Genomic DNA, 15,320 nt, shown 5'->3' with positions numbered 1-15,320 from the left:
CTCCTTTCGTCAGATCTCAAACACCATCGCCACGACCGCCTTGCAAGCCAAACGAGAGAGAGAGAGAGAGAGAGAGAGAGAGAGAGAGAGAGAGAGAGAGAGAGAGAGAGAGAGAGAGAGAGAGAGAGAGAGAGAGAGATAGCCCGTTCCTCCTCCCTATCCAATGTCCATGGCTTCCCCAATTCCCGCCTCATGACCATGCCTCTTGCAGCCACACCTACACTATTGCATCCTGCCTATATAGCTTGCGACTAGGCCACCTACCCTCTCGTGTCCCCAACAATGCTGTTGGTTTTCATGAAACAGAGAAGTAGGAGGGTCACCAAGGGTCGAGGGTCGACATACATGCCAGCATGGAGAGAGGAAAGAGAGTGTCGCTCCACATGTGTGTTCTACACAGGAAAGAGGAATTGTCAACTGCAAGAGAATAACAACAGATCCAAGCGTTGCTCCACGTGTGTGTTGCATGAGAAAGAGGAACTGCCATGTACTAAGCTACATTTGCAACTCCGAGAGAATATTAGTAGATTCCGATTAATACCAACTTTTCCAAGATCGTGGCCTCTACGTACTTGCTAATGCGTTTAAACCTTCGCGCCGAAAAATGAAGTTCAAGGCCTTTCTCACAGACCACGGCGTCTCGCTGCTAGAAAGGCGTAAGCGCGAGCACACGCACGCACGCACACTTGCAGGATCTGCCACTTTTGTGTTTAGAGATTTGTCATTTCTGTTGCAGGTTTCATTCCTGCTTTCGAGAAGATCGGAAAGAGCTGCCATTTGTACCTCACCCCGGAACATGTCATTCTTTTGCATAACGTCCTCAACTCCAATGGAGTGCAGGCCGTTGCTCAGTTCAAAAAGGTGATCCTTTTCTCCCCTTCTTTACTGTTTGTGTTGGTTAGCTACAAGCTTCTGCCAATTTCTGGGCTTAAACGTTCATCAAAACTGACTTTCTGTGCTCGTTAAAACTTCTTTACAAATTGTCTCCAAACAGAGCTTTATGGGAAATAGTCATGCACTCATAGCAGCAGCCAGTGTGTGTGAATTATGCTTACAAAGGTGCCCAGAAAACTCTGTCAATTCAAGGGTTTGGTGAAACTCATAGACTCTATGGTTTATTCATGTAATTAGGTGTTTTTCAAGGACTCTTAACAACGCTGTAGAATTGATTAATGGCGAATTTGGGCCTTCTGTGGATTGATCTTTGTATATGTTATTGTCATAATCATAAGGGTGAGTTTCCCGTGCATCTTTGTAGTAATTATTGAAAAATAAGACTAGTTGGGACCCTTGCATAACCCTCCTTGCCAATTGATTGTATAAGGCAAGGTCCGATGTCTGTGCCATTTTGTTTGCATCCGTCAGTGTTAGTATGTAGCCTTAGACTACTATGTTATGTGATGGCTATTCTGTACGGCTTTAAACGCCAGGTGTACTGCTGGGTTGCCTGCCGGTCTGCTGAGGAGAAGCACTGCAAGTCTGGTGACTTCTTCTTTTGCCTCTTCTACTGAAAATGGGAGTCCCCTCTTCTCCTTATATAGGTGTCTCATGCTGGGTCGAGCAATGCTCCCTACAGCCCCACGACCTTGGAAAATGCCATAAAAGATAAATTAAACTTCTAAAATGCCATAAACTATACTGCCCCAAAATGCCATGGAAAATTGGGTTCACTAACTTGGGAAATGGAAATGCTGGGTACTAATGGTTGTGCAATCAGAGGGTATGCAACTACTCTAAGTGCCTGGACATGCACGGCCTGCGCACAAGCTCACAAGGGTGCCATAACACTTCCTAGGCTAACCTAAACCCTAGACTGGGATAGCTTGTTCACATGCACATAGGGTTAGATGTGCACGTGATATTCCCTCCTTATAAAATTGAGGTGTTGGTACCGAGCTGCATGGCTTCCTGGTAGTTGGTCAACAACTCTGGGTAGTCTTTGAAAAAGTATTCGTCCACCCACACGGCTTCGTGGGTTCCTCGATCTTTGAACTTCAAAAAGTACTGTCACACTTGTTTCTTTGAGCCATGGCAAAACCGATGCAACAAGACTTGCTCCGTTTCCATGACTTCGGCTTCATCGATGATTTCTAGTTCTTCTTCTTCAGAAATGTCCTTTGGAGGTGTACCGTGAAACACTTTCAACCAAGAAACATGGAAAACGTTGTGCATTGACCATGAGTTAGGCAACTGTAATTTCATAGAAACCTCATTGATCTTTTTAATGACAGGAAATGGACCATACATTCTCAAAGACAACTTATGACACTTCTTTACGACTTGCTTAAGACGTTGCTTCATGATTCTTAAATAGACCCAATTCCCTTTTTTGTTAGTAACATCCTGATGACGATGCTTATTAGCCTGCCTTGAATAAGACTCCCGAGCCTTGCTTAGCCGAAGCTTCACATTCGCAGTAATCTCATCCAATGATTGACTTTTAGCTTTGGCATTAGGCAATTGATTGACCGAACAAGTCAAAAGGGACTGGAACGGATGGCCAAATGCTGCCTCATACGGAGTTCTACCAATGACAGAGGAATAAGTCGTTCAAAATTGCTTGCACTAATGGGAGATAGAGCTCCCAATGAGACTGTTGATCATGCACATAAGACTTTAGAACATCAAAGCCAATTGATTGTAGATTTTTGTTTGACCATCTGACTGTGGATGAAAAGCAGAAGAAAAATTTAACTTTGTGCCAAAATTTTCAAAGAGAGCTTGCCAAAAATTTGACGTGAACTTAACATCCCTATCTGAAACGATTAACTTTGGCAAACCACATAGGGGGTACCAATGCTTGATGAACAACCGTGCTACATCTTGTGTAGTGACTGTGGCCTTACTAGGAATTAACATGCAAAATTTGTTGAAACGATCAACGATTGTTAAGCATTGTGTGTTCCTTGCATGCAAACTAGGTGAGAGATTAGTCACAAAATCCATAGAGATATCCTAGAATGGTCCTTTGAGAATAGGCGACGGAATCAAGAGACCTTGTTGCCTATCCCTAGGTGCTTTTATCTTTTGACAAATGGTGCACTATGTGACATAATTGAACACATTTTTTCTCCTTTTAGGCCAATAAAAGAATCTTTCTATTTTTTCCAAAGTGGTGTTCATTTCTCTGTGCCCACTCGTGAGAGAGTCATGAGCATCGTGCAATATGGTTGGCCTGAGAGAAGGCAGCACATAGACGGTGACAAAAATACAACAAATCTTCACGAATGAGATAGTCGTTGGGCCCTTGGGAAGCAAGAGCTTTGCAACCATTGCTTACCAAACTCGGAATCTGCGTACTGATTCTTCATGCTATCAAAAGGGACACTAGTTTTGGCATCTCAAGTGAAGTGCCCAATGTGATCTCATTATTTCTTTTGGCTTTTAGGTATTTATTTTACTTATTTGTCAAAGTCTGGGTAGGGCAATTTAGTGAGGTTGCTATATAAGAAACCCCTTGTCTCCATTGTTTACACATTCAATTATTCATTGCCAAGGTTGATTGGTTCAGGAGAGCTCTCTCTCTCTCTATCTCTCTCTCTCCTTGGTCTCTACGCTTCCGCATCGTCGACTTTGACACTCCATACAAACACAAGGGTTACTTTACTTCACTTGAAAGAACTGAACTGAACTGAATGGAATGAAAGAGAGATGCAAGAGAGAGAGAAAGAGAGACGACACGGCATGTCAGGTCCCAACCACCCTCAAGGGCCCCCTTGCTCCGTTGCAAGAGCAAGTACTTGCTTTATTACTTGCACAAATGTTGATACAATTACTATATGCTGAGATGCTATTGGGTACTTGATGTAGATGCTTGGTACTGCTGAGGGTATTGTGGTAGATACTGAGGGGTATTGCAGTGGATGCTGAGGGAAATTGGGGGTACTTGGTACTTGGTACTTCTTGGTATTGAAGGTACTTGGGTGCTAAGGACACAGAGGTCCTGATGATCCCTACTCTAAGCTAGGCAGGAGCCAAGCCAAAACGCAAGGGGTGCTAGATGCTGGGGTATTGCGTCGATGACGACGAGGGGTTCCCACAATAGCCCACATGTTTGGTTGTATTCTGAGCAATTCGGCTAACGCAGAGTTACCCGGAACGCGGAACGGGAACGGCGACGGGCCTCCCTGCGGAACGGGGGAACGGGAATGGTCCCGGAACGGGAACGGCGCGGAACGGCAGGCTAAGAAAACACCCAAATATTTTTTTTTTTAGCGTTATGTGTTTGAATACAAGTAGTATTAGAGTCCTTTGACTCTAATACCCACAAAAAACACGATTCGAAGACCATTTAACTTTATTATGACTTGATTGGGATGTGAGGCGCCCAGAGTACATAGCCAGATGAACAACATAGCCAGATGAACAACAATGAGCAAACACAATGCCCATAGTACATACACAATGCTCTCAAATAATTGCAAGAGTAGTAGTCAGAGATAACACTTTGGAATTAATTATGGCTAACATAGTAACAAGCCTCAAGGGCCGCCAGCGGCCAAGGTGCTACAAAAAAACCAAAGGGAGGCAAAGTTCAAACCAGACTTCAGTGACCACAATACCAAAAGACTGAAGGTGACAAATACCATAAAGATGCTAGTAGCTACAAATGGCAAAGAGGGCAAGGCTCAAGCAGCCATACAAAAAGGTGGATAAATGGCAAAGACTCAAGACTCAAGAGCCACTAGCCTGAGAGGCCTCCCAATCCGTAGTAGCCGGCTGTAAATCATGCACATCCTCCCATTCCTCATCATCGAGGTCTAGGTCCGGCTCGATCTCAGCCACAGATGAAGTACCTGGTGTTGGTGGATGTGCATCTCCACCCGCCTGAGAAGCCTCTTGCTCCATCTCCCACTACGTAAAAGGATCTGTCTGTTTGTCTGTAGTCTTGCAAAGCATTTTCAAATTTGCGCTGACGAAGACAAGATCATTAGCCTTCTCCACTCCAAGCCGATTCCTCTTCTTGGAAGCAATGTGGCTAAAGGTACTCCACAATTGCTCCAAGCATGAGGTACTAACTGACTGGCTGAGAATACGGATCGCCAATCTCTGAAGCTCAGGGCCATCATAGCCATAGTCCTCCCACCAAAGCACTGAACCTATTTTCCTGCGATCAATCTGAGCATCTGGACTGCCAAATGACCCTCGCATCTCTCTGTACTGTCTCAGCTGATCTTTGACAATGCGTCGCCCATCTCTATCTAGAACCATCTTGTTTAAGATCTCTGTAAATTGGTTCATGACTTCCCTATCTGTCTCTTGCCCTGCACCTTGGAACTCTGGATCCACCATGTACGCTGCCCCGTGTAAAGGAGAGGCATATGAATTCCACCTCGAGCTGCAAAGCGCATGGATCTCCTCATATCGCTCTGCGTTCGGCTCAAGCTGTGCAAGCTGCTCAATCATGCGGTCCATTGCCTCATAAATCTTGCCAATGCAAGGATTCATGCCATCCAGAACTCGAAGCAAATGAACCACCGGTTTTACCTGTGCATCTAGACTCTTGAGCTCCTTCCAGAACTCAAGATCCTCTGCCTTATCCTTGCACAAAATCCCTGCAACTGTCTTTGCATAGGGGGAGGTGGTGAACTCATCACTGATGAAGACCTGTCGGACCGCATTTTGACATTCAGACAGCCTGCGTACAAGAAGAAAGTTGAATGCGAAGCGGGTATCTGAATACTTTAGAAGCACTTTGCCGCCCGACCTCTTGAGGTACTCACTCCGAACCAAGTTGTGATTGTTGATGAAAGTAACCATCTTCACTGCATCAGCAATGACTGGAGCAATCCAGTCTAGCTTGCCGATGTCTTTCAGAAGGTTGTTCAAGCAGTGTGCCATGCAAAAGCACACTGTCACATGCGGATAGTGGCCCTCTATGATAGCTGCTGCTGCCCTGTTTGATGCCTCCCCATCTGTGACAAAGGCCACCACGTGTTGCTCACCGATGGTTTCTATGGCCGTTGTCCACTCTGCAGAGAGGACATCGACGGACTTGCCACTCTCAGTGGCATCATGAGAGTGCACAAAGTACATCTCTCCACTGGAGTATGCGACGAGACCATGGATAGATCTCTTCCTTGTATCGCTCCACCCGTCAGCAATGAGGGAAACGCCATGTTTTGCCCAAAGACGCTGAATGTTGAGGGTTGCTTGCTCCACGATAGCCTTCTCTCGATCGAGCAAGGTGGTTCGGAGAGCCTCTGAAGATGGCGGCACATAGCCGGTGCCATACTCTCCTATCTGTTGCACCATGACTTTCCAATACTCCGACCTATTTCGATCAAACATAGAAGAGGTTAGTATCAAAAAAGTGGAAACGACGATAACGGAAGAAATGAGAGAGAAGATTGATGAATCATAAAACAATGTACATACCTCGCTGCGACAAATGGGATATGGTCGTGATAGAAGAATCGGGCCACGGCCGCATCCACCTCTTCTTTCTTCTTTGGGTCCCAAGAGGTGGTAAGGGTCTTTTGGCGACGAATTGGACCTTTTGAAGATGCACCAACACCTACACCGGGTAGAGAGGAAGAAGGGAAAATGAGGGTCTTTGGATCAATACCTTTGCGTGCCGGCTTGGCTTTATGGTTGAATTGCCGATCCTTTTCCTCGAGCTCCTTCCTCTTCTCGATGGTTACGTTGGCACAAAATTTCACCTCATGTCCCGGCACTCGAAGAAAGTGTGCCCTCACTTTGTCATGCCCCCCTTTCCGCGTGTAAGAGCATAGCTTGCATCCCCATGCACGAGAACCTCCCGCCGCCGACAAGGTGCCCTCCGAGGTCACTTCATCCCACCACGACCATTCCTTCGCCTTTTGAGTGTTGCCCGCATGAACGGAGGGGGTTGAACGAGAAGAAGAGGCCATGGATTATCCGTGAAAGAGAGAGAGCTTGATCTTTGAGGATTTGAGAGAGAGAGATAGCTTGAGAGAGGGCTTGAGAGAGAGAGAGGCTTGATTCCGTTCTTGCTTGAGGCTTGTGCAATGAGAAGTTGAGATAGAGAGCTTGAGACTCGAGAGAGAGGCTTCACGGTTCACCTCTTGGAAGTTGAGACCGAGAGAGAGAGTTTGACCCTTGAGCCTTGAGGGTTAGCCCAAGAGAGAGAGGTTATGGCTTGAGAGCTAGAGGCTAGGCCCCTATAGCTTGAGAGTCGAGACTCGAGAGTTGAGAGCAAGGGAGAGATGGCCCCCTTCAAACTTCCTTGATGCTTTGGTGAAGAATGGGGGAAGGGGGGATTTATATAGGGCTGTAAAATTTAAATGGCCGTTGGCTGCCCAAATCTCCCAAACAGCTATATTTTTAAAAGATGAAAAACTGCCCGTTTCTGCCCGTTGCTGCCGTTCCGGCCGTTCCGCCCCGTTCCGGGCCGTTCCGCCCCGTTCCAGCCGGTCCGTTCCGGTGATGGCCTGCCTGTCGGAACGGCAGTCCGTTCCGACGCGTTCCCTGAATTTTTGACCGGCCGGAACGCCGTTCCGGCGTTCCAAGGCCCCATATAGGCGTTCCCCGGTAACTATGGGCTAACGTTATCGTACAATTGAATTGAGGGAAGAAGGGGCGGCGTTCTGCAAGACTAAGTGACCTTGTATCGGTGCCATTAGGGTTGATTGACATCTATCATCAGGTGTCTCTCCTTGAGCTGATAACCTTGGAGGCTCAGTGCGATTGCTATGCCATTGGACTGCCATCACCGATACCGGAACACTATCTGTCCATCGACCATTCAAGAGCTTGTGGACCATGCTGCGGTTGGCTATAACCTTATGGAAAGAATCTAACTCTAACTTGGTGCAGGTCTTAGGATGGAAAGCAAGTCGTCTTTTCGAGCTCGACTGACCAAGATACACCAAGAATGCTGTTTTATTTTGATTTAGATACTTTTCAAACTTTGTTTGAGAATACTGTTTGGAATTTGTTTGAAATGGATGTTATGCTTTTTGAACCTGTCTCGGTGCTGATTTGGGAATTGTTTGATTCTGGTTTATGCTGGTTTTAATGATTTGTGATTTACTCTTGGGAGGAGTACCGAAGAGAAAATTGATGCTTGAGAATGCTTGCACATACTCATGGCCTGAACCCTTATGGTTATTTACGGGGGGAGTATTGAATGTTTGTAAAGTGATATTATTACTCATGGCCCAGACCAAGTATTAAATAGTTTGAGCAACGATTATCTTAGCACCTCCAAGCGACATAGGCTACGGTCTGCGGAGCGTTTGGTTGTAAAAGGCCTCTATATGTCATGGCCCGGACCTTTCAGGTTATTTGTGGGAGTAGTGATGAGGGAGTCGTTGAATAGCTCATGGCGCGGATCGGGATGGTTATTTGTGGGGGGAGCGTTCATCGGCAACTATATGTTTTTGTGTCTTGTAACATGCATATGTAAGCATCTATGTTGCATTGTGATGTGCCAACCACTAAATATTCCTAATTGGGTGAGATTGCTTGGATATATAAGTTTAGTGTATCGAGACAACGGTCACAGATAAGCGCGGTCTGGGTGTGATGGCTAATTTTGCTACGCCGGAATATCAAGAGCTTCGATATGGAATGAGAAAACTGAATGGCCCTCCGATATTTTTGAGCTAACTTGAGTTGTTTTGCAGATATAATGTAATTGCGGACGATTACTCTTCTTTCAAGAAGAGGGGACGTCACAAACTGCTGACGTGTCAAGCCATTGAAGACCTAACGGGTTAGGCTCCTTGAGCCTAACTCTAGCCAACCTGTAGATCCCGGCCGAGGGGCCTAAACCCGAGCACAAGCAGAAGAAGTCTTTACTAACTTATAGATCCTCGCCAAGTGGCCCAATTATTAAAGAAGGGCAAGGATTAAAACCCTAAACCCTAGCTAACTTATGGGACCCTGTAACAAACTTGGACACTCCAAGTCAAGAATCTACCACGACAGCACCAAATAACCACTTCAAATACAATTCACAGTTCACAATTGATTCAACATTGACCTGGCGGAGTTCCGTGCCTAGAGATATTGGCCCCAAAGACTGGCGCCCCTTTCAGTATTTCTTTTTGTATTAATCCGAGTTCAAAGTACAAGAGTGCGGACAGGCGCTCACACTCAGACTCTGCGTCCAGATGCTTTTAGTTGTGAGTGGCCTACCCACTTATTTAAAGAGTACAAGGGATGCCAAAAGCAGAGCCCCGAAAAGCTGAAAATCAAAAGCTTTTAAAATAAAGCAAAAGCCTTCTGCTTTTCACCATCTCTCTCTCTTTCTCTCTTGAGAGGGAATAAAGCAAACAAAAGCTCTCTCTCTCTCTCTCTCTCTCTCTCTCTCTCTCTCTCTCTCTCTCTCTCTCTCTCTCTCTCTCTCTCTCTCTTTCTTCAATTGCGTAGCATAAAAAGCATCGCCCAAAAACTGCCAAAAATTGCCGCAAAAAGCAAGTTGCCGCTGCTGCTGCCACGTCAGCATTTTCTGTAGTCTTTTTAGGGTTAGGATTTCTGGCAGAATTAGGGTTTCGGGCAGCCACGTCATCACTTTGTGACATAACCCCCTCTTGAAAGCCCTGCAAAACAGACAGAGGCCATAAACTGTCTTAGCAGACACTGACTGTTAGTACTTACGTACTAGGAACACACATCTAGCACATGTACCAATCAACAGTCACATCACACGACATCACAGGACATCACTAGACATCACTAGACATCACTAGACATCACATGACATTCAACATTCTCGGATCTTAGACCATGATTTATCGGCAAGTCTCGGCCAAGAGAAGTATCTCTCTACCCCTTTCAAGGTAGTAGCAATGCCGCGGTGACCCGTAAAAGGCGGACAGTGGCATTTAGTCATAACCTTTTCCCTCAACGGCTATGCAACACACAACATGGTTTTCTTCATCAAGTAGCTATCCCGATTCCCGAATGAAATAGTCCACTACCATCTCCCCTTTTTGTATTCAACGGAATACATCTGCAAAATCTGTATCTACGGCGTATTGACCAACCAATACCTCGAAGTTTCTATGATGTATCGCGGAAATAGCCAGAACCAACGGCTTTCGGGACAAAGTATTTGCCACCAATTTCTTCTGTCCATGCACATGGACAATCCGGAAGTAAACCGTGACAAAATGTTTGCCCACCGCATTTGCTTTTTCCGATAACTGCTTCCGTGACAAGAAGTAGCGTAAACTCCCATCATCTGTAAAAATCGTAAAATCGACTCCGAGTAGGTAATGTTGCCACTGAATAAGAGCATGGATAGCCGCCACAAGCTCCTTCTCACATATTTGTACTGTCAATTCCGGCCTTGAAAACAATCGGCTCTCATAGGCAATGACATTGGCCTTCTTGCATTAAGACCGCATCTAGACTACGACCACAAGTATCACAATATACTTCAAACGACTTCTACAAATCAGGAAAAGTCAAAAATTGGTCCTGTAGTGAAATTCTTTTTCAATTCCTGAAAGGCAGTCACTTCTATGGGTCCCCACGAGAAAGGGACTCCTTTCTGTGTCAAGATATGCAAAGGGGAAGCAACCTTTGAAAACTTTCGAATGAACCGCCTATAGTACGAACACAGTCCCAAGAAGCTTCTAACTTCATGGACATTCTTCAAATCGGGCCAATCACGAATAGTCTCTATCTTGGTGGGATGCATTTGCACTCCCGTTGCTGAGACAATGTGTCCCAAAAAGTGTATCTCTGGTAGGAAAAATTCACTTTTTTTTGCATTAATCACTAACTTGTGATCTCGTAATGCCTGAAAGACCTGAAGCAAATGATCTCTATGTTCTGCCTCATTCTTGGAGAAAACAATGATATCGTCAAAGAAAGTGCCAACGAATAGCTTGTACTCTCGAAAAATCCTGTCCATCATCCGATTAAATGTCGCAGGAGCATTGCTTAAGCCAAAAGGCATCACCAAAAACTCAAATAATCCAAAAGTCGTCCAAAAAGCTGTCTTGTAGACGTCTCTCGGCGCGATTCTGATATGATGATATTCAGTCTTCAAATCGATCCTGCTAAAGTACGAGGATCCCTGTAATCTGTCGAGTATATCATCGATCCTAGGAATCGGAAATCTGTTCTTGATGGTGATTTTGTTGAGAGCTCTATAATCGATGCACATTCTCCAAGATCTGTCTTTCTTCAAAACCAACAACACTGGAGAGCAATACGGTGAAGTACTAGATTGGACAAGACCCTTTTCCAAGAGGTCTTTCACTTAGTTCATAATCTCTTCATTCTGTGCTCGGTTCACATGGTAAGGTGGCCGGTTCGGTGGTGTGCTTCCAGGTATCAGATCAATGGTATGATCTTCAAGACGAGCGGGCTATAACTCGCCTGACAGGCCCTCTGAAAAGCAATCGGCATGAGTGTGGAGAAAATTTTGGCGTTCTTTTGTTCAGGTCTAAACATATTCGACCTTCATCCATCGTTTAGTTCTCTCTCAAAAAAAAGTGAGTAAAGAAACTGAAATTCATCAAGTACAATCTCTGAGCCCTTCATTTGTCAAAGTCGCATTCTCGGCCCGGTAGTCAACCACGGCGTTGTTCTTGTGGTACCAAGGGATTTCGAGTAGAACGTCACTCCGCGTGCTCTAGAACACCCCTGTCATTGCAAACGAAGTTTGCCAATGCTCGGTGTAATGGCAACATCCCGTCCGGGTGCCACTCGAACTACCTCCGCTTGTGGCCTTAGCCTATCGGGCGTAATTCCTAATCGAGCCGCCAATTCCAAGTCAAAAGAAGTTGGCCTTGGCTCCTTCAAAAGAGCTTCTTGATCTTTCACTTTGCCCCAGAAGCAGCAAAGTTTGTACTTTCATTCATTTGATTTGGTTCAGGCCCCACGCAATGTGGTACCAGTTCTGCTTTTTATCTGCCTTTCTGCCACGTCTCTCAGCTGCTTTAGAACTTTTTGGCCTTTCTTCATCCTGTTCATTCGGTGCCTTGCTAGGGCACTTCGCGGAGATATGTCCATGTTCCCCGCATCCAAAGCACTTCCCCTCCCTGACGAAGCGAGCCCGCTCCTTAGGAGTAAGCTTGGGTCGTGCATCTTTCTTTTCTGAGTTGCTCTTTCTCTTTCTACTTTCATTCATCGAAGTTTGTTCGGCTCTTTGTGTCATGACCTCATCAGTGGGGTAGGTGAGACTGCCAGAGTGAATGGCAAAACCCCGTTTCGCATGACTCATCAACTCCTGAATAGAAGCTGTCTTCTGTTCCAAGCAGTGATCTCGGATCTCTGTAGGTAAACCGCTCAATCTGTTCTCTGAACGAGATCTTCTTGAATGAAGAGGTGGGTAGAAAAGAGCTCCAGAATCTCTCGCAATAAGCGTCCACTGTATCTTTCTTGGTCATCCGAAGATGGTTCCAAGCAGTTCGTATATCACGTTCATACTCTCGAGTCGGCCAAGAAGAAATAAAAAGCCTCTTGAATTTCAGCCATTTAACTGGCGCAACCTTGTTTAAAAGAAGCGTGGACCACCAAGTTCGAGCATTCCCTTTAAAGTAAGAGGCAACTCTCCGAATCTTAGAGTGCTCGGAGTAGCGTCCTCTCGCGAAAGCGATGTCAAACTGCTGTACAAAAGACAAAGCCATCGAAGCATCTCTATATCTTGAAAACGTATCAAAGTTAATTGACTGTCCACCTTCCTTAAATTCTCGGACTTTCTTGCTTTTGTCTTCCAGAAAGTCATACTGGTTGGCTTTGTAAAAATTCTTCTTCTTTGCATAAAAGCTGCCGTCGTCAGAGTCTGAACTGTCTGTAGACGAGTCCTCTGTAGAACTGTCTCTCACTGGGCGAGATTTAGACTTCTTTGCCTTTTTCTTGCCCTTCGCGAAGCGTTGTTTCTTGCTTCGCTTTTTGCCTTTGCGGTCTTCTTCGCTCGAATCAGATGAGCTAGAAGAACTGTCAGAAGAAGAAGAAGAAAAAGAACTCGGTACTTCTTCAAATTGAACACGCTTCTTCTGTTTCTTTGCCTTATCAAATGTCGAGTGATGACCCAAATAACCCGGGAAGTCATTGCCTTTCTTCTGCTTTTTGCCGTGCTTTTTAGCTTTGTTCTGTGCGTCAAAAAGCTGAGCAATCCGTCATCAACCACCTCTTCTAATTCCTTCTTTGAATATTTCTTGTGAGCAGAAGGTTTCTTGAGAGCGGGTTTCGGGGGTGGTGTTGTGGTTTTTTGCCACTGCTCGTGCACTTCCTGAAAAGAAGTCTTGCTCATATTATTTTGCAAATTTTGGGTCCTTCGTAAAATTGAGCATCATCTTTGTTGCATCGCCGATCAATTGATGACGCTCCATCTCTTGTCGCTCCGCTTGAGTCGGCCGAGGCCGGCCATACTCTCTGCCAGAATCTTTGTTGTGCAGAGGGAGTCGACTGATCCTTGCGTGAAGCCGTAGGTCCCGCGGAAAAAAAATTTGGATCGGATTTCCTGTAGAAGTGAAATCGGCCGTGCCCTGATACCATTGTAACAAACTTGGACACTCCAAGTCAAGAATCTACCATGACAGCACCAAATAATCACTTCAAATACAATTCACAGTTCACAATTGATTCAACACTGGCCCGCGGCAGAGTTTTGTGCCTAGAGATATTGGCCCCAAAGACTGGCGCCCCTTTCGGTATTTCTTTTTGTATTAATCTGAGTTCAAAGTACAAGAGTGCGGGCAGGCGCTCACACTTAGACTCTGCGTCCAGATGCTTTTAGTTGTGAGTGGCCTACCCACTTATTTAAAGAGTACAAGGGATGCGAAAAGCAGAGCCCCAAAAAGCTTCAAAAGCTGAAAATCAAAAGCTTTTAAAATAAAGCAAAAGCCTTCTGCTTTTCACCATCTCTCTCTCTTTCTCTCTTGAGAGGGAATAAAGCAAACAAAAGCTCTCTCTCTCTTTCTTCAATTGCGTAGCATAAAAAGCATCGCCCAAAAATTGCCGCAAAAAGCAAGTTGCCGCTGTTGCTGCCACGTCAGCGGAGTCTTTTTAGGGTTAGGATTTCTTGCAGAATTAGGGTTTTTGGTAGAATTAGGGTTTCGGGTAGCCACGTCATCACTTTGTGATAGACCTCATCTGATGGGGCCTAAAAATAAAGGACACACACACACACATACACGAAATGTCTTGCATAAGAACTGATGACGTGGAAGTTGTACGGACCATCTGCAAATTGCGTTGGCATGCTAACGTGGTAGACTATATGGACGCTTGCATAATGCGTTGACAGGTTGATGTGGCAGTTGTATGGATTTTTGTATTTTGCATTGACAGCTTTTGGGCGGCAACTTTTGGACCAGATGCTTTTCGGTTTGAAGCTTTTCATGTATACTACTTTTAGTAGGCCAAGGGCCTTTAAATATCAACTGTGGGCTCTCTCTCTAGCATTCTACCGCGGGTAGATGCAGAGCATATCCGCAGCCGTTGTACTGTGTTGAAGCAATATAAAGAAATACCGAAAGGGGCGCCATCGTTTGGGGCCAATGCTCTCTTGGGGTGGAACTCCGCCATTCTGTATCTCGTGTGCCGTATTTCTCTTTCAGTTCAATTGTTTTGAAGCGGCTAAAGTCTGTCTAGTCTGTTCTTTTTCGTTGGCACGTGGTGCCCTCCCGTTACAAAAGCATTGGGCTGATCCATTTGTTCAAGAGGAAGGTAGGCTAGGTAATTAATTAGCTTTTTCAAAGCAAGAGGTTTATATTTGAACTCATTGGTAGAGATTACATGCATAGTTTTTTTCGTACCCGTGTGGTTGCCCAGCCGTACTTCTGTACTCGTCCAAGTACGGAAGCGTACGGAAAGTGATTCCGTACCCGACAAAAAATTTTGGGGCAAAATTTTTTCGCCTGCAATTTTTTGGCCACTCGAGTTGGGCTACCGACTCTGTTATGCAGGCATTGCAGGGAGCGTAAGATTTGGGCACATCAGCAAGCTGCGAGCTACGAATCAGTGGCCAGCCCATCCTCTCACCCTCTCTTGCTCACATTCAGGCTTCTCCCGCGCCCACAATCTAGTCTCTAAATTCTACTTTCTGAAGTTTCTGTGGTTGTGTGTTTGTATATACAGTTTTAAACGTGGTGGTGTAGTTTGTAGGCTTTTAACCATCCTATGTAGTAGGCTATCTGACATGTGGAATTTTGCGGGTAGTCTAATTCGTACTTATTCCGTACTTCCGTACCCATGTGTGTCCGACGTGTGGTTGTTGTATGGAAAAACTATGACTACATGACATGCTCAACTCTCTCAAGGAATTTTTTGGCGCATAACTGGTAGTGTACTGAATGAAAAGATATGCATGGAACTTTTTAGTACTCTTAGCAATGTAGAGAAAATTTTGTGCATGAGTCACAAAACACTTC

General features: G+C 45.3%; 1 protein-coding gene across 2 annotated transcripts in view; it reads left to right on the top strand.

The window, feature by feature from the left end:
* Nucleotides 1-515: 515 nt before the first annotated feature.
* LOC147424047 (Hus1-like protein) overlaps nucleotides 516-15,320 on the top strand; it is a 47,830-nt gene continuing 33,025 nt past the window's right edge. For both annotated transcript variants that reach the window (XR_015186543.1, XM_086501105.1), the window contains exons 1-2: nucleotides 516-656; nucleotides 737-861. Coding sequence is in view for 1 of the 2 variants with exons in the window: in XM_086501105.1 (XP_086357231.1) it covers nucleotides 605-656; nucleotides 737-861 (177 nt within the window). In the remaining variant the exon portion in view is untranslated. The remainder of the gene's footprint in view (nucleotides 657-736; nucleotides 862-15,320) is intronic.

The sequence above is a fragment of the Adiantum capillus-veneris genome, chromosome 26 (assembly GCF_014529385.1).
Source record: "Adiantum capillus-veneris isolate H3 chromosome 26, ASM1452938v2, whole genome shotgun sequence".
In the NCBI taxonomy this organism is placed as follows: domain Eukaryota; kingdom Viridiplantae; phylum Streptophyta; class Polypodiopsida; order Polypodiales; family Pteridaceae; genus Adiantum; species Adiantum capillus-veneris.
Note: the sequence above shows the minus strand (reverse complement) of the source record. Positions and strands in the feature narration are given on the sequence as shown.